The 20174-nt window shown below is 43.8% G+C and overlaps 1 protein-coding gene across 1 annotated transcript in view; it reads left to right on the top strand.

Moving 5' to 3' along the window:
• The window catches only part of LOC122556526 (uncharacterized), a 58183-nt gene that overhangs the window by 12288 nt on the left and 25721 nt on the right, over nt 1-20174 (top strand). Inside the window, exons 3-4 of the mRNA XM_087993873.1 lie at nt 5738-5813; nt 17536-17678. Coding sequence (XP_087849999.1) covers nt 5738-5813; nt 17536-17678 — 219 coding nt within the window. The remainder of the gene's footprint in view (nt 1-5737; nt 5814-17535; nt 17679-20174) is intronic.

Consider the following 20174-nt stretch of genomic DNA (forward strand, 5'->3'; position numbering starts at 1 on the left):
ACAATTTAACTGCACTCTTCTTATTTCTCAGCTCTACCCATAATGCCTCATACTCAATCCCTCCATAGTGTCCTCCTTTAACACAGCCATGATATCATCCCTGACCAGCAATGCAACTCTTTTATTTCTCCATGTCCTGTCTGAAGCGTCTATATCCTGGAATACTTAGTTGCCAATCATGCCCTTCCTTTAACCAGTCTCCAGTTTCCACCTCGCTGTCTAGTTGTCTTCTCTTCTGGTTCCCAGCCACCTGCCACATTAGTTTAAACTCCCCAACAGCAGTAGCAAAAGCTCCCCCAAGGACATTAGTTCCAGTCTGGTTCAGATGTAGACCGTCCAATTTGTAATAGTCCCACCTTCCCCGGAACCGTTCCCAATGTCTACCTCTCATCCTTCTTTGCTCCAGTGAGAAAAGTCCTCGCTCTCACAACCTTTCTTCATTAGTCATGCCCTCCAGCCAGGCAGCATCTTGGTTAATCACCTCTGCACCCTCTCTAAAGCTTCCACATCCTTCCTATAATGAGGTGACCCGAACTGAACACAATATTCCAAGTGTGATCTAACCAGGGCTCAGTGGAGCTGCAGCATAACTTTGCGGCTCTTAAACTCAATCCCCCTGTTAAAAAAAACTAACATACCATACACCTTCTTAACACCCCTATCAATTTGGGTGGCAACTTTGAGGGATCTATGGACATGGACCTCAAGATCCCTCTGTTCCTCCACACTGCCAAGAATCCTGCCTTTAACACTGTAATCTAAATTCAAATTCAATCTTCCAAAGTGAACCAGTTCACACTTTTCTAGGTTGAACTTCATCTGCCACTTCTCAGCCCAGCTCTGCATCTTGTCAATGTCCAGTTGCAACATACAACAGCCCTCCACACCATCCACAACTCCAACAACCTTCATGTAATCAGCAAACTTACTAACCCGCCCACTTTCTTATGCAAGTCATTTATAAAAATCCCAAAGAGCAGAGGTCCCAGAACAGATCCCTGCAGAAAAGCACTTGTCACCAACCTCCAGGCTGAATAATTTAAGTCTACTACCACCCTCTGTTTTCTATGGGCCAGCCAATTCTGTATCCAGACAGCCAAATTTCCCAGTATCCCATGCCTCCTTACTTTCTTAATGAGCCTACCATGACGAACCTTCTCAAATGCCTTGCTGAAGTCCATAAACACCCCATCCACTGCTCTCCCTTCATCATTGAACAAAGTTTGTGAAGCATGACCATAGAACATAGAAGAATACAGCGCAGTACAGGCCCTTTGGCCCTCGATGTTGCGCCGATCCAAGCCCACCTAACCTACACTAGCCCACTATCCTCCATATTCTGGATCAGTGGTGCTGGAAGAGCACAGCAGTTCAGGCAGCATCCGAGGACAGGCAAAATCGACGTTTCGGGCAAAAGCCCTTCATCAGGAATAAAGGCAGAGAGCCTGAAGCGTGGAGAGATAAGCTAGAGGAGGGTGGGGGTGGGGAGAAAGTAGCATAGAGTCTTCAGGGCTGAGGAAATCACCTGGGAGTTGCAGTGAGAGAGAGACTCCCTGAGATTCTTGTAGAGAGAGGAGGAAAACTTCTTCAAGGCAGGCATCCTTGCAAGAGGATTCGCAGTAGGGTTAAAATCAACGAGGTAAAAACAAAGACTGCAGATGCTGGAAACCAGATTCTGGATCAGTGGTGCTGGAAGAGCACAGCAGTTCAGGCAGCATCCGAGGACAGGCAAAATCGACGTTTCGGGCAAAAGCCCTTCATCAGGAATAAAGGCAGAGAGCCTGAAGCGTGGAGAGATAAGCTAGAGGAGGGTGGGGGTGGGGAGAAAGTAGCATAGAGTCTTCAGGGCTAAGGAAATGACCTGGGAGTTGCAGTGAGAGAGAGATTCCCTGAAGACTCTATGCTACTTTCTCCCCACCCCCACCCTCCTCTAGCTTATCTCTCCACGCTTCAGGCTCTCTGCCTTTATTCCTGATGAAGGGCTTTTGCTGCGTGCTTTTATAGGGAAAAAAACCTACCCAGGTAAGCTTATGCTATACCTGCTTCCGGGTCCCGGCTGCCCCTCTGGTCTTCGTCACTTCCCCCTTCTGCTCCCGCTCTTTCTGTGAAGAGAAAAAAAACACCACTGCCCGCTACCGGTAAGTAATTTTAAAACAAACTGTCTCACCTTAGCTGTAGCCTTCCGGGTTCCTTTAAACTCTGCTGCTGCTCGCACTCGCACCTGCCCCTCACAAAGCCATGTTGACTATCTGTAATCAAGCTATGCTTTTCTAAATAATCATCAAGCCTATCCATCAGAATCCTCTCCAAACATTTGCCCACCACAAATGTAACACTGACTGGTCTATAATAACCCTGGGAATTCCCTTCCTTAAATAAGGGAACAACATTTGCCACCCTCCAATCATCTGGTACTACTCTAGTGGACACTGAGGATGCAAAGATCATTGCCAAAGGCACAGCAATCTCTTCCCTTGCTTGGGTATATCCTCTCTGGCCTAGGGGACTTATTTATCCTCATGTTTTTCAAAATGTCCAGCATATCCTCCTTCTTAACATCAACCTTTTTGAGCGTATCAGCCTGCTTCACGCTGTCCTCACAAACGCAAGGTCCCTGTCACCAGTGAATACTGAAGCAAAGTATTCATTAAGGACCTTGCCTACCTCCTCCTACTCCAAGCACAAGTACCCTCCACTGTTCCTGATCGTCCCTACCCTCACTCTGGCCATCTTCTTGTTCCTCACGTAAGTGTAGAATGCTTTGCAGTTTTCCTTAATCCTACCCGCCAAGGCTTTTACATGCCCCCTTCAAACTCTCCGAAGTCCATTCTTCAGTTCCTTCCTGGTTACCTTGTAACCTTTTAGAGCTCTGTCTGATCCTTGCTCCTCAACATTAAGTAAGCTTTCTTCTTCCTCTTGAGTAGATGTTACACATCTCTTGTCATCCAAAGTTTCTTCATCTTACTATCCCTTCCTTGCCTCAATGGGGCAAACCTATCCAGCACTTGCAACAAGTGCTCCCTAAATAAACTCCACATTTATGTTGTGCATTTCTCTGAGAATATCTGTTCCCAATTTATGGTCCACAGTTCCTTCCTAATGACATTGTAATCCCCCCTTCCCCAATAAAATACTTTCCCATACTGTCTGCTCCTATCCTTCTCCATGAGTATTGTAAAAGTCGGGGAGTTGTGATCACTATCACTGAAATGCACTCCCACTGAGAGATCTGACACCTGACTTGTTCATTGCCAATCACCAAATCTAATATGGTCTCCCCTCTCATCGGCCTATCTACATATTGTGTCAGGAATCCTTCCTGGACACACCTGACAAAAACTGCTCTATCCATACTATTTGCACTAAGGAGGTTTCAATCAATATTAGGGAAGTTGAAGTCACCCATGACAACAACCCTGCTACTTCTGCACCTTTCCAACATCTGCCTCCTAACTGGCTCCTCCGTGTCTCTGTTGCTGCTGGGGCATCTATAGAAAACTCCTAATAAAGTGACTGCTCGTTTTCTGTTTCTGACTTCCACCCATAATGAGTCTGTAGACAAACCCTCCTCGATGGCCTCCCTTTCTGCAGCTGTGATACTAACGCTGATTAGCAATACCACTCTCCCACCTCTTTTACTTCCCTCCCTAGTCCTTTTGAAACATTTAAACCCCAGAACATCAAACAACCATTCCTGCCCCTGTGATGTCCAAGTCTCCGTTATGACCACAACATCGTAGCTCTAAGTTCAGCACACTGATTCCTGACACTTCTTGCATTAAAATAGACACACTTCAACCCATCATGCTGACTGAAACTTTGCTCTATCAATAGGCTATCGTTTCTCACAGTCTCTTTGCACGCTGCATCTGCCTGTTCACCAGCTAACCCATCCCCTGGTCCGTAGCTCCATCCCCCTGCCAAGCTAGTTTAAACTCTCCCAAAGAACTCTAGCAAATCTCCTGCACAGAATATTGGTATCCCTCCAGTTCAGGTGCAACCCATCTTCCTTATACAGGTCCCACCTTCCCCAGAAGGTATCCCAATGATCAAGATCTCATTGTACTCTTAAGATAACCAATTTTAGTAGCCAAAAGTGAGGACTGCAGATCTGGAGATCAGAGTCAAGATTAGAGTGATGCTGGAAAAGCACAGCAGGTCAGGCAGCATCCAAAGAGAAGGTAAATCAACGTTTCGGGCAGCTCATTCCTGATGAAGGGCTCCTGCCCAAAACGTCAATTTTCCTGCTTCTTGGATGCTGCCTGACCTGCTGTGCTTTTCCAGTAACACTGTAATCTTGCCACCAATTTTAGTGTCATCCTCAAAGTTATTAACCATTTGCCAATTCCATCCAAGGTGGTATTACAAATGACATACAGTAGTGGACCCAACACTGATCTTTGCAGCATACTGCTGATCACAGGCCTGTCGTCTGAATGATAACCCTCTATCACCATCCTATGTCTTCTACCATCAAATCAATTTTGTATCGAATTGGTTAACTCTCCCTGGATCCTATGTCATCCAACCTTATTAGCCAGTTTACCGTACAGCATCTTGTTGAAAGCCTTGATAATGCCATGCAAATAATGTCTTCTGCTCTGCCTTCATCCGTCTTCTTGGTCATCTCTCCAAAAAACTCAATCAAGTTTGTGAGACGTGGTTTCCCTTGCACAAAGCCATGTTGTCTGTCTGTAATCAGTCCATGCCTTTCCAAATGCAGATATATTCTGTTCCTTAAACTCCTGACTGTACCCAACCAGCTTGTGATTACAAAACTGAAAGCATAGTGTTCGGTATTAGATGTGATTATATGATTGAGCAACAATTGTAAAATAATCTTGAGTGTGCTTCAAATTACACTTATAACCAATTTGAAAATTAATAGTTCAGTACACAATGTGGTGTGCATCTGTGTGCAGGAAACAGTTTTAGTATGTTCATGCATTAATATATATATATATTAGGGTTGTTCTCTTTGTAGACAGATAAAATCATGAACTCACATTTTACCGTTTCAGCTTAAAAGAATGATTGAAAACCATTCTCTGATCCATTCCTCAGGATACTGCCTTGACCAATCAGCCAATCTAACTGTTTAAATTTCAATAAAGCTTAGTAGTTAACTGGTGCATTCTCCATGACAACACTTGTATTAATCAGAGTACACCTGCCAACCAAGAACTGTCTCCTGATACAGCATAAAATGTTTTTCCCTTTACATTGCTCTTCTTGTGAATTGAAAAGTTGTGTTGTTTTTCAGCAGTAGTCAAATATATTGCACTGATTACGGAATGCTTCAGATCTATATCATTTAAGAAAATAATATGGAGGTTTCTTTGAAGATAGAAAAATAATATGCAACAATCATACCAGAAATGAGAATTCATAATGATTAAAAAGACTGATTAGGCTGCAAGACCTTTCCAGAGACAAAAGAAGACAAAGGTTTGATAAGTTATATGTAAAGAAAATATTTCTGAACAGATTGTGTAGGGTATAAGGCATATGATATTTGCGCATTAAATGCAACAAAATGTTATTCCAACAAACATTCATAGCGTAGATGCTGATATCGCAATTTTCATAGGAGCGATTGTGAATACTAGGAACAAGTGAGCACTAAGTAGCTGAGCTGGAGTTGGTACATGATATGGAAACATCCAAAAAGAACAAAAGTGAAAAGGGAAAATAAAACAATATTTCTCTATTGATAATATTATGTTTTTTTTCATAGGATGTACATAAAACAGGTCGAATGAATGAAGGAAATGAGCTCAGTGGAGATGTGAAAAAGGGTGAAGGAATGCAAGGTTTGTTTAAGAGAAGGTCAGAACACAAATTGAAAGAAGTGTGTTATGGTTCAGACTTTCATGCAACCTGTTTTTTTCTGCTAACAGCACAAAGGCATTTTCTGCAAGTAGATTAAAGGAGTTCAGTACTGACTACAGATCCTGCTATGTTCTGCATGAAATACTCCCACACTGAACACTTCCTGGACAGATACAGCATGGGTTAGAAATTTTGGGCAGAAGTTTCCATACTGGCTTGAATTGGGTAAAAAGGGAAGATGAACCTAGGCAGGAGCCCAAAATTCAGATTCCCAAAATTGGTTTAAGGTTTTGGAATTAGGTTTAAAGGAAATTTTCTGAGGGTGATGTTAGGGCTGCTGTTTTGTATTCACAGTCACAATCTTGTTCATTGAAAGGTGGGAAAAGTGTGCCTTCACATACTAGACTTTATGTATCTGGCTTGTACCTGGTGAATAGATTTCTTCTGTATATTATATTTTCTAAGTAGTTTTTTGTGATTCTTACTGAGACTTCTTCCATAAGACAATAAGAAATAGAAACAAGAGCAGGCCATTTGACCCCTCAGGTCTGGGGATCATACAGGGTCATGGCTGATCCAACATTTCTCGTTTCCACTTTCCTGCCCTTGACCTTAAGTAAACACAAGGAATCTGCCTCCGCAGCACTCTGTGGCAAGGAGTTCCAAAGTATCACAACTGTCCTAAATCACATCTCAGTCTTAAATTGTTGCCCCTTTGTTCTGAGATTATGCCCTCTAGTCCTGCACTATGCCATGAGGGGAAACATCTCAGCATTTACCCTTTCAAGCCCCTCAAGATTTCAAATGCTTCAGTGAGATCACCTCTTCTTCTTTATTAAATGAATAGAGTCCCAAACTGTTTAACCTTCATGCATAAGAAAATCCCTCTTTACTAGTCCTTAAGAATGAGTCTGACAAGACCTTTCCATGGTCATAAAATGGTCGCATGAGGAATACAATCTGTCTGGGACAACCAGCCTGCCAGACTGGTTCAAGCTGGAAAGCTATCTGGGGCTGTCAGGAAGGGTTGAACAGAGAAGGGGTTGATAGAAAAGGAGCAGATAAAAATGGGAAGATTTATAGATATCACAGAATCACAAACTTGAAATGCGACATTTGGACTCATTGTGTCTAAAATAGTTACAGGAGAATTTTAATTATTTGCCAATCTCTCCTTTGTTCATAATCCTGCACATTATTTTGATTTAAATAATCATCAAATGTGCTGTTCCATGTCTCAATTGAAATTTACAACCACCACGTTTACAGGCAGTGCATTTCCTAATTATTCAGCCCACATTTGTTTCTTTTGCAAAACTTTAAACTGTTGTTTGATTTGATTTGATCTAATTCATTTATTGTCACATGTATTTTGTTACAAAATACAGTGTAAAGTATTGCATAGTGTTGCCACTCCCTGGCACCATCTTAAAACACAGAAAAGTTAAACCAAAACATGGAATGTAAAGGCAGAAAAGTAACAAAATACAGAAAAAGTGTTCAACTTTACAGTCCTTGTTGTTAAGTGCACCACCATGGGCCTGGTGGCCAGACATGAATCCTTTTCGCTACGCTGCCATTGCTGAAATGAAAGTCATCCACTCTTTCGCACCTTCTCACCTCCACCAATGCCCTCGCCACTACAATTCCTTACTGGACCTCACGAATGCAAACGCCACCGATGCTGTGCAGGTATTGCTCTGCCCACCACTTGACTCCACCATGGCCATGGGCCCACCTCACCACTGCAGCTGGTACTGATGCCATAGGATCTCATACTGGGTCCAAACTTGCCTCTGCCACTGACTCCATGAATCTGTGCTGGACAATATTCAGCTCCATTTGTAACTCATCAGATACTGAGGCAGTCCATGTCCAAATGCAGCAAGATCTAGACAATATCCAGGTGTAGGCTACCAAGTGGCAAAAAACATTCACACCATACAAGTGCCAGATAAATCCTGAACTGTACTAGCCATATAAATCTGAAACAAACTTCTGGACAGGCTGGGCAGGCAAGGCAGGTCTTTCAGCATCTGCAGAGAAGGTCAGATGAAGGGTCACAGCACTCAAATCACTTGACTATATTACCAAGAACAAAGAGTAGTACAGCTCAGGAACAGGTCTCTGGCTCACCAAGCCTGCAGAGAGATGTGATGCCTTTCTAAGCTAAAAACCTTTTGCCTTTATGCAGTTCATATTCCTTGACTATTCATATATCTGTCAAAATGTCTTTTAAACATTGTTATTGTATCCATCTTCATCACCACCTCTGGTACCATTGAATTGAAAAACCTGCCTCTCACATCTTCTTTAAACCTAGCCCCTTTTCTCTTAAACCTAATCCGCTAGTAATCAATAATTCTACCCTGAGAAAAGACTCCAACTATCTAATCTATTCATACCTGTCATAATATTGTAAATTTCTATCAGGTCTCCCCTCATCCTTTTGATGTTCAAATGAAAACAAACCAAGTTTGTCCAATCTCTCCTCATAGCTACTACCTTCCAAACTCAGCAACATCCTCTTTCTGTACCTCTCCGGAGTCTCTACATCATTCTCGTAGTGCTGCAGTCAGAACTGTACACAGTATTCCAAATGTAAATGAAATAAAGTTCGATTCAGCTGCAAAAAAAACCCAAAATAACTGCAGATGCTGGAAATCAGAAACAAAAACAGAAATTTGCAACGATTTCTGGTTTTGTTTTTGCTTCTGTACAATTGCAACATGACTTGCCCATTTTTATACTCTATACCCTGACCACGAAGACAACCATGCCACACGCCTTCGTGACCACCTTATCCACTCATGTGGCCACTTCCAGTGAACTGTGGATGCCGAGATCCTTCTGTATACTGATGCTAAGGGTTATGACATTTACTGTATCCTGTATACTTTATCCTGCATTAGATCTTCCAAAATGCATTTGTCGGCATTAAACTCGATCTGCGATTTCTGTGCACAAGTCTCTACTCTGTCTATATCCTGTTGTATCCTCTGGGAATCCTCCACATTACCTGAAGCTCCTCCAATCTTTTGATCATCTGCAAACATACTAATAAGGCCACTTAAATTCTGCCACAAAATCATTTATATATATTGCAAATAACACGGATCCCAGCACTGACCCCTGAAGAACACCACTGGTCATAGATCACTAGTCAGAAAAACACCCTTCCACCACTACTCTCTGTCTTCTATGACTAAGATAGTTCCATATTTATCTTACAAGCTCCCTTGTAACATAAATATCCCTTGTGACTTCACCTTTTGTATCAGCCTGCCATGAGCGACATTGTCAAAGGCCTTGCTAAAGTCCATTAAGACAACATTGATTGTTTTGCCCTCATCAATCACCTTTGTCACTTCCTCAAAAAACTCAAATAAGGTTTTGAGACATGACCTTCCCTGCACAAAGCCACACTGCCAATAATGAATCAGTATACATTAAGTGCATGTCATTCTCCTTTGTGAACACTAATGTAAGGTATTCATTAAGGATCTCAGCCACATCTTCCAACTCCATGCGTAAGTTCCTTCCTTTATCCTTGAGTGAACATAGAACATAGAGCATAGAACAGTACAGCACAGTACAGGCCCTTCAGCCCTTGATGTTGTGCTGGCCTTTAATCCTACTCTAAGATCAAACTAACCAACACACCCTTCAATTTACTGTCACTCATGTGCCTATTTAAGAGTCACTTAAATGTCCCTAATGTGTCTGACTTACTTCCACTGCTGGCAGTGCATTCCAAGTACCCACCACTTTCTGTGTAAATAACCAACCTCTGACATCTCCCCTGTATCTTCCTCACAAAATTATGCCCTTTGTGATAGCCATTTCTGCCCTGGGAGGAAGGTCTCTGGTTATCCACTCTATCTGTGCTTCTCATCATGTATACCTTTTTCAAGTCTCCCTTCACCCTTCTTCGCTCCAGTGTGAAAAGTCGTAGCTCTGTCAACCTTTCTAGTCCTAGTTTCCCTCAACCCAGTGCAAGATATCAGACGATGACACATCTCTCCCAGATCGTCTCAAACCTTTGAGCAGAATTTCAGCGGAGAGGTAACACCTACTCCGACAAGTCCCGACGAACCTATCCCAACAGTCACTGCATCAGAGGTCAGATCAGTTTTCCTTCATGTGAATCCAAGGAAAGCGATGGGACCAGACAGAATACCAGGTTGTGCACTCAGAGCATGTGCAGATCAACTTGCAGAGGTCTTCTCGGACATCTTCAGCTCTCCCTGCAGCTGGCCACTGTCCCTGCCTGTTTCAAGAGGGCCACCATCATCCCTGTGCCTAAGAAAGCTCATGCAGCATGTCTCAATGATTGCTGCCCAGTGGCCCTAACTTCGGTGGTCATGAAGTGCTTTGAAAGGCTGGTCATGGCATTAATCAACTCCAGCCTCCCCACTACTGTTGGCCCACTTCAATTTGCCTTTTGGACCAAGAGATCCACATCAGATGCCATATCACTTGCCCTTCACTCCTGCCTAGAACATCTCAACACCAAGAGCAGCTACATAAGAATCCTACTCATTGACTACAGTTCAGCCTTCAACACTATTATCCCCTCGAGACTGATTACTAAAATTAGTGATCCCCACTCTCTGCAACTGGATCCTCAGTTTCCTGACCCACAGGCCACAATCAGTGAATATTGGGGACAATATTTCATCCTCACTAACCCTCAATACTGGAGTCCCACAGGGGTGCATACTCAGTCCCCTACTGTACTCACTGTATACCCATGACGGCGTTGCCAAATGCCAGACCAATGTTATTTACAAGTTTGCTGATGACACCACAAGAGTCGGTCGAATCTCAGATGGCAACGAAACAGACTACAGACGGGAGGTGGAAGATCTGGAAAAATGGTGCACTGAGAACAACCTAGCTCTCAATGCCGGCAAAACCGAGGAACTCATTGACTTTCAGCGGGATGTTACTCATGCCCCCCTGCACATTAACAGTACAGAGGTGGAACAGTGTGTCAAGCTCCTGGGAGTAGTCATCCACACAAGCTTTCTTGGACTCTTCATGTGGATGCACTGGTTACAAAGGCCCAATAACATCTCTTCTTCCTCAGGCAGCTGAGGAAATTTGGCACGACAGTCAATACCCTTGCCAACTTTTATAGGTGCACCATTGAGAGCATTCTGTCTGGATGTATCACTACCTGGTATGGCACTGTACCATTCAAGATCGGAGACGGTTACAGAGAGTAGTGAACTGGGCCCGGACAATCACAAAGACCAACCTCCCGTCTATAGAATCCATCTACCAGGTCCGCTGTAAAGGAAAGGCCGCCAATATTCTCAAAGATCCATCCCACCCTGGCAATGTTTTTCTACAACCTCTACCGTCAGGGAGAAGGTACAGAAGCCTGAACACAAGCACCAGCCGGTTTTGAACCAGTTTCTAACCCACTGTTGTTCGAGTACTGAATGGACTGACAAACTCTTAGCATTCACCTGTACCTGTGTTCATAAGACATGCCCCAATCTCCTCTGCAACCTCTCAAATGCTTCCACATCCTTCCTAGTGAGCATAATATTCCAAGTGTGGTCTAACCACAGGTCCATAGAGCTGCAGCATAACCTCGCGGCTCTTAAACTCAATCCCCCTGCTAATGAAAGCCAGCACGCTTTCTTAACAACCCTATCAACTTGGGTGGCAACTTTGAGGGATCTATGGACTTGGACCCCAAGATCCCTCAGTTTTTCCACACTGCCAAGAATTCTGCCTTAATCCCAGTAAACTGCGTTCAAATCGACCTTCCAAAACGAATCACTTCACACTTTTCCAGGTTGAATTCCATCTGCCACTTATCAGCCCAGTTCTGCATCCTGTCAATAATGGATCTACCCTTTCCCTATTTAGCATCTTGCTCCTTACATATGTAAAAAAATACCATGGGAGTTTCCTTAATCCTGTTTGCTAAAGACACTTCATAGTTCCTTTCAGCCCTCCTAACTCCTTGTTGAGTTCTTTCTGCTATCTTTGTATTTTTCAAGTGCTTTTCTGTTGCTTCTACTACTACGGTAGTAAACTCACCAACTTTAAGGGCACTTAAATGGTAGTTAGATTAAAATGGAGTAGTGTAGATTAGATGGGCTCCAGATTGGTTTCACAGGTTGGTGCAACATCGAGGGCCAAAGGGCCTGTACTGTGCTGTAATAGAACATAGAACATAGAAGAATACAGCGCAGTACAGGCCCTTCGGCCCTCGATGTTGCGCCGATCCAAGCCCACCTAACCTACACTAGCCCACTATCCTCCATATGCCTATCCAATGCCCGCTTAAATGCCCATAATGAGGGAGAGTCCACCACTGCTACTGGCAGGGCATTCCATGAACTCATGACTCGCTGAGTAAAGAACCTACCCCTAACATCTGTCCTATACCTACCCCCCCTTAATTTAAAGCTATGCCCCCTTGTAATAGCTGACTCCATACGTGGAAAAAGATTCTCACTGTCGACCCTATCTAAACCCCTAATCATCTTGTAAACCTCTATCAAGTCACCCCTAAACCTTCTTTTCTCCAATGAAAACAGCCCCAAGTGTCTCAGCCTTTCCTCATACGATCTTTCTACCATACCAGGCAACATCCTGGTAAACCTCCTCTGCACCCGATCCAGTGCCTCAACATCCTTCCTATAATATGGCGACCAAAACTGCACACAATACTCCAGATGCGGCCGCACCAGAGTCTTATACAACTGCAACATGACCTCAGTACTCCGGAACTCAATTCCTCTACCAATAAAAGCCAGTACGCCATATGCCTTCTTCACCGCACTATTGACCTGGGTAGCAACTTTCAAAGATCTGTGTATATGGACACCAAGATCCCTCTGCTCATCCACACTATCAAGTATCCGACCATTAGCCCAGTACCCCATCTTTTTATTACTCTTACCAAAGTGAATCACCTCACACTTAGCTACATTGAACTCCATTTGCCACCTTTCTGCCCAGTTCTGTAGCTTATCTATATCCCGCTGTAACCTGCCATATCCTTCCTCACTGTCTACAACTTCTCCGACTTTCGTATCATCCGCAAACTTGCTCACCCAACCTTCTAACCCCTCCTCCAGGTCATTTATAAAAATGACAAACAGCAATGGTCCCAAAACAGATCCTTGCGGAACACCGCTAGTGACGGCACTCCAAGATGAACCTTTGCCATCAACTACTACCCTCTGTCTTCTTCCAGCCAGCCAACTCCTAATCCAAACCTCCAACTCACCCTCAATGCCATACCTCCGTATTTTTTGCAGTAGTTACCATGGGGAACCTTATCAAAACTGAAACTTTATTGCTGGAACAGCACAGCAGGTCAGGCAGCATCTAGGGAACAGAAGATTCGACGTTTCGGGCACATGCCCTTCTTCAGGACCTTATCAAAAGCCTTACTAAAATCCATATACACCACATCTACTGCTTTCCCCTCGTCCACCTCCTTAGTCACCTTCTCAAAGAATTCAATAAGGTTTGTGAGGCACGACCTGCCCTTCACAAAACCATGCTGACTATCCTTGATCACATTATTCCTATCCAGATGTTCATAAATCCTATCCCTTACAATTCTCTCTAATATTTTGCCCACAACAGAAGTGAGACTCACCGACCTATAGTTACTAGAGTTATCCCTACTCCCCTTCTTGAACAAGGGAACCACATTTGCTAGCCTCCAATCTTCTGGCACTACTCCTGTAGAGAACGAGGACATAAAAATCAAGGCCAATGGCTCTGCAATCTCCTCCCTTGCTTCCCAGAGAATCCTAGGATAAATGCCATCAGGCCCAGGGGACTTATCTATTTTCACCCTTTCCAGAATTTCCAACATCTCTTCTCTACATACCTCAAAGCCATCCATTCTACTTAATTGTGACTCAGTACTCACATTGACAACAATGTCCATTTCCTGATTGAATACTGACAAAAAGTATTCATTCAGTGTCTCCCCAATCTCTTCAGCCTCCACACGCAACTTCCCACTACTATCCTTGACTGGACCTATTCCTACCCTAGTCATTCTTTTATTCCTGACATACCTATAGAAAGCCTTAGGGTTTTCCCTAATCCTACCAACTAAGGACCTTTCATGTCCCCTCCTTGCTGCTCTTAGCTCTCTCTTCAGGTCCTTCCTGGCTACCTTATAACTCTCAATCGCCCCAATTGAACCTTCACGCCTCATCTTTACATCGGCCGCCCTCTTCCCTTTAACAAGGGATTCCAATTCCTTATTAAACCACGGCACCCTCACACGACCCTTTCCTCCCTGCCTGACAGGTACATACTTATCAAGGACACTCAATAGTTGCTCCTTGAACAAGCTCCTCGTATCAATTACGCCCTTGCCTTGAAGCTTACTTTTCCAAGCCACACATCCTAAGTCATGCCTCACCGCATCATAATTTCCCTGCCCCCAGCTATAACTCTTGCCCTGTAGTGCACACTTATCGCTCTCCATCACTAGAGTAAAAGTCACCGAATTGTGGTCACTGTCCCCAAAGTGCTCGCCTACCTCTAATTCTAACACCTGGCCTGGTTCATTACCCAGAACCAAATCCAGTATGGCCTCACCTCTTGTTGGCCTATCTACATATTGTGTCAGGAAACCCTCCTGCACACATTGGACAAACACTGACCCATCTAACGAACTTGAGCTTTTGCTTTCCCAATCAATATCAGGAAAGTTAAAGTCCCCCATAACAACCACCCTATTACTTTCACTCTTCTCTTGAATCATCCTCGCAATCCTTTCTTCTATGTTTCTAGGACTATTAGGAGGCCTGTAAAAAACTCCTAACAGGGTGACCTCACCTTTCCTATTCCTAACCTCAGCCCAAACTACCTCAGATGGCGAGTCTTCATCCATCATCCTTTCCACAGCTGTAATACTATCTTTGACAAGCAATGCCACACCTCCCCCTCTTTTACCCCCACCTCTGACCCTACTAAAACATTTAAACCCTGGAACCTGCAACAACCAATCCTGTCCCTGTTCTACCCATGTCTCCGTAATAGCCACCACATCGAAGTCCCAGGTACCAACCCACGCTGCTTCTTGCATTTCGTATACTTCTTGCATTGAAGTATACACACTTCAAGCCACTTTCCTGTTTAGAGGCACCCTCCTTTGAAATTGATGCCATGTTCCTAACCTCCCTACACTCCAGGTCCTGCACCCTAAAGCTACAGTCTGGGTTCCCATGCCTCTGCAGAGTTAGTTTAAACCACCCCCAAGAGCACTAGCAAACCTCCCACCAAGGATACTGGTGCCCATCAGGTTCAGGTGCAGACCATCCTGTTTATAGAGGTCCCACCTTCCCCAGAAAGAACCCCAGTTATCCAAATACCGGAATCCCTCCCTCCTGCACCATCCCTGTAGCCACGCATTTAACTGTTCTCTCTCCCTATTCCTCGACTCTCTATCACGTGGCACGGGTAACAAACCAGAGACAACAACTCTGTTCGTTCTAACTTTGAGCTTCCAACCTAGCTCTCTGAAAGCCTGCCTAACATCCTCAGCGCTCCTCCTACCTATGTCATTGGTGCCAATGTGGACCACGACTTCGGGCAGCTCCCCCTCCCCCTTAAGGACCCGGAAAATACGATCAGAGACATCACGTACCCTTGCACCTGGGAAGCAACATACCAAACGTGAGTCTCTCTCGTTCCCACAAAACCGCCTATCTGTGCCCCGAACTATCGAGTCCCCAATTACTATTGCTCTGCTCTTCTCCACCCTTCCCTTCTGAGTAACGGGGACAGGCTCCGTGCCAGAGGCCTGAGCCCCGTTACTTACCCCTGGTAAGTCCCCCCCCCCACAAGTATCCAAAACGGTATACTTGTTCTTGAGGGGAACGGCCGCAGGGGGTCCCTGCACTGGCTGCTTCCTCCCAGTCCCCCTCACTGTCACCCATCTATCTGCCATCTTTGGAGTTACTACTTCCCTAAAGCTCCGATCTATGACCCCCTTTGCCTCCCAAATGATCCTAAGTTCATCCAACTCCAGCTCCAGTTCCCTAACACGGTCTTGGAGGAGCTGGAGATGGGTGCACTTCCTGCAAGTGTAATCAGCAGGGACGTCCATGGCATCCCTCACCTCAAACATGTTGCAAGAGGAACATTGCACTGCCTTCACTGCCATCCCTCTGAAAGTAACCTTTTCTAAAAAATACAACAAGCAAAATGCAGCACTTACCTACTTACCACAACGGGTCTTATTATTTAGGTTAGAGGAGGAGGGCGGGTGGGAGGCACTACCTCTGTAGTGCCTCGGGTTCTTCTCCTGCGCGCTTTTAAAGGGAAACAAAAACCTATCCGGCTGCCCCTCTGGTCTTCGTCACTTCCCCCTGCTGCTCCTGCTCTTTCTGTGAAGAGAGAAAAAAACACCGCTGCCCGCTACCGGTAAGTAATTTTAAAACAAACTGTCTTACCTTAGCTGCTGCTCGCACTCAAAGTGAATGTTCTATGTACTTTGTCTGTTTTCAGTTTCTCAACCTTATGTATGTCTCCTTTTTCTTTTTGACTAAGCTGTCAATTACTCTTGTTATCCAAGATTCCTGAATCTTGTTATCCTTATCCTTTGTGTTCAGAGAACCATTGCCTTTAAAAGATTCCCACATGCCGGATGTGAATTCAACCTCAAACAGCCACCCTCCCCAATCTATATTACATCTACTGGTTCCATTTCATCTACACTACTGGTTCGGATGAGAAGTTTCTTCTCTTTTACAGTTGAAAATCTATCGAACTGTCTACCCCAGAATGTTGCTGAAACTGCATTGTTGAATGTAGTCAAGATTGAGTTCGACAGATATTTTTAGCTCTTAGGAATCAAATATATGTAGGAAGTAGTGTTAAAGTATGGTAAAGGTAGAAGATCAGTTACAGTTGAGTTGAATGGCCAAGGAGTCTTGAGGGACTGAATAGTTTACATTTACTTCTATTTCATATGCTTGTACACAAAAACCTACAACAATCATTATACAGTTAAGAAGAATGCCCTTTGTTGTCACACATTTTAACTATAGTCGGTTCTGTTATGCCGTATTTCTTCAATGCGAATTGGCTTTAACACAATTGAAGAATTTAGACTGTGATTTGTACGCTGTGAACTTTCCTTACCTGTATTGGCTATAATGCGACTCTGACCCCATTAGTTGAAATGGTGTGGCTCTTGAGCAATTGTCTTATAATGCAAGATAGCATGAGAACGGAATTATCATTTTATGAGAACCAACTGTACATTCAGTATTGATGCAGAGTTTCAAACTGATACAATTTATTGTCTGGGCAGCACGCTGGCTCAGTGATTAGCACTGCTGTATCACAGTGCTAGGGACCTGGGTTCGATTTTAGCCTTGGGTAACTCTCTGTGTGGAATTTGTGCATTCTTCCCATGTCTGCATAAGTTTCCTCCCATTATCCGAAGATGTGCAGGTTAGGTAAATTGGCCATGCTAAATTGCCTGATGTGTTAGTTAGGGGTAAATGTAGAGTAATGGGACAAAGGAATGGGTTTGGGTGGGATACTGTTCAGAGTGTTGGTGTTGGTTGTTGGGCCGTAGGGCCTGTTGCCACACTTTAGGGATTCTACGGTCCATAGATAAAATTGGGTAAATCTGAGGATAAGCTAATAAGATACAGTGATGTTCAATTTGACTATCCTCTATTCCCACAGGTGAAAATGTAGTTCAATGTTTAGCAACTGGCTTTGGAAATACCTATATCTCCACATTCAGTGAAAGCCAGTTTGAGTTTCGTGGACACTGCTCATATGTTCTACTCAGGGATAATAGTGACCCTCATGGCTTCAGTATTTTGGTAAGTGAAGTAAAAACGATTGTTTTATGTTTTTTTGGAATTGAACTGTGTTGATAACGAATGTTTTAATGTCAAAAACATTGAATAGAATCAGAGAAGTATTACGTCACTGAAAGTGCTCTCTCAGATGTTGAGTCAACTTCAGCTCTCTGCAAGAGATTTGACTAGTCCCATCCCCTGTCTTTCACATGCAACCCTTTGTGTGCTGGTGCTCATCTAATTTCCTCTTGAAAGACAATTTAAACTTTCTCCACTATGTTCCGAGGCTGTACATTCCAGATCCTATCTGCTTGCTGTGTAAAATAACGTGCTTTTCATGCCTCTCTCTGAAACCTTATTCTTTTTGTTTTTACACAAAAACATTTTTTCTCTGCCTGTACGTCTCAAGATTTTGAATAGCTGTATCACATCTCATCTCAACCTAATTTCCTCTAAGAAAAGCAACCTAGCCTCTCCAATTTTTCCACATAATTGAAGTTAAAGTTTCTCATTCCTGGAATCATTCTCATAAATCTATTATGCATATTTCACACAAACTTCAATATTGTTTTCATCAGATGTGAACATAACTGGCAAGGCCAGTATTTATTATACCCATCCTTAATTGCCCAGGAGAGAGTGCTGGTGAGCTGCCTTCTTAGAACATAGAGCACAGAACATTACAGCGCAGTACAGGCCCTTTGGCCCTCAATGTTACGCTGACCTGTCATACCAATCTGAAGCCCATCAAACCTACACTATTCCATGTATGTCCATATGCTTGCCTAATGACGAGTTAAATGTACTTAAAGTTGGCGAATCTACTACGGTTGCAGGCAAAGCATTCCATACCCTTACTACTCTCTGAGTAAAGAAACTACCTCTGACCTATATCTATCACCCCTCAATTTAAAGCTATGCCCCATTGTGCTCTCTGTCACCATACTTGGAAAAAGGCTGTCCCTGTCCACCCTATCTAACCCTCTGATTATCTTATATGTCTCTATTAAGTCACCTCTCAACCTTCTTCTCTCTAACAAAAACAGCCTCAAGTTCCTCAGCCTTTCCTCGGAAGACCTTCCCTCCATACCAGGCAACATCCCAGTAAATCTCCTCTGCACCTTTCCAAAGCTTCCACATCCTTCTTATAATGCGTTGACCAAAAGTGTACACAATACTCCAAGTGCGGCCACACCAGAGTTTTGTACAGCTGCAGCATAACCTCATGGTTCCAGAACTTGATCCCTCTATTAATAAAAGCTAAAACACTGTATGCCTTCTGAACAACCCTGTCAACCTAGGTGGCAACTTTCAAGGATCTGTGTACATGGACATCGAGATCTCTCTGCTCATCTACGCTACCAAGAATCTTACCATTAGCTTAGTACTTTGCATTCCGATTATTCCAACCAAAGTGAATCACCTCACACTTGTCCACATTAAACTGCATTTGCCACCTCTCAGCACAGCTCTGCAGCTTATCTATGTCTCTCTGTAACCTACAACATCCTTCGTCACTATCCACAACTCCACCGACCTTAGTGTCGTCTGCAAATTTACTACCCCACCCTTCCACGCCCTCATCCAGGTCATTTATAAAAATGACGAACAGCAGTGGACCCAACACTGACCCTTGCGGTACACCACTAGTAAATGGACTCCAGGATGAACATTTCCCATCAACCACCACCTGTCTTCTTTCAGCAAGCCAATTACTGATCCAAACTGCTATATCTCCCACAATTCGATTCCTCCGCATTTTGTACAATAGCCTACTGTGGGGAACCTTATCGAACGCCTTGCTGAAATCCATATATACCACATCAACCTGGTTTATTCTCATCTACCTGTTTGGTCACCTTCTCAAAGAACTCAATAAGGTTTGTGAGGCACAACCTACCCTTCACAAAACCGTGCTGACTATCCCTAATCAAATTATTCTTTTCTAGATGATTATAAATCCTATCTCTTATAACCTTTTCCAACACTTTACCAACAACTGAAGTGAGGCTCACTGTTCTATAATTACCAGAGTTGTCTCTACTCCCCTTCTTGAACAGGGGAACCACATTTGCTATCGTCCAGTCTTCTGGCACTATTCCTGTAGACAATGACGATTTAAAGATCAATGCCAAAGGCTCGGTAATCTCCTCCCTGGCTTCCCAGAGGATCCTGGGATAAATCCCATCCGGCCCAGGGGACTTATCTATTTTCACTCTCTGCAGGATTTCTAATACCTCTTCCTTGTGAACCTCAATCCCACCTAGTCTAGTAGCCTGTATCTCAGTATTCTCCTCGACAACATTGTCATTTTCTAGAGTGAATACTATCGAAAAATATTCATTTAGTACTTCCCCTATCTCCTCTGACTCCACACACAAATGTTTCATTACCTGGCTAGGTAACATCATCAGTGGTGACCTCCAAGTGAAGAGAAGCTGTTGTCTCCTACTTTCTATTTATATCTTTCTCCTGGATGGGGTTTGTGGTGATGTCATTTCCTGTTTGTTTTCTGAG

The sequence above is a fragment of the Chiloscyllium plagiosum genome, unplaced genomic scaffold (genome assembly GCF_037043375.1).
Source record: "Chiloscyllium plagiosum isolate Xiang-an unplaced genomic scaffold, Cpla_swu_hap1 HiC_scaffold_2, whole genome shotgun sequence".
In the NCBI taxonomy this organism is placed as follows: domain Eukaryota; kingdom Metazoa; phylum Chordata; class Chondrichthyes; order Orectolobiformes; family Hemiscylliidae; genus Chiloscyllium; species Chiloscyllium plagiosum.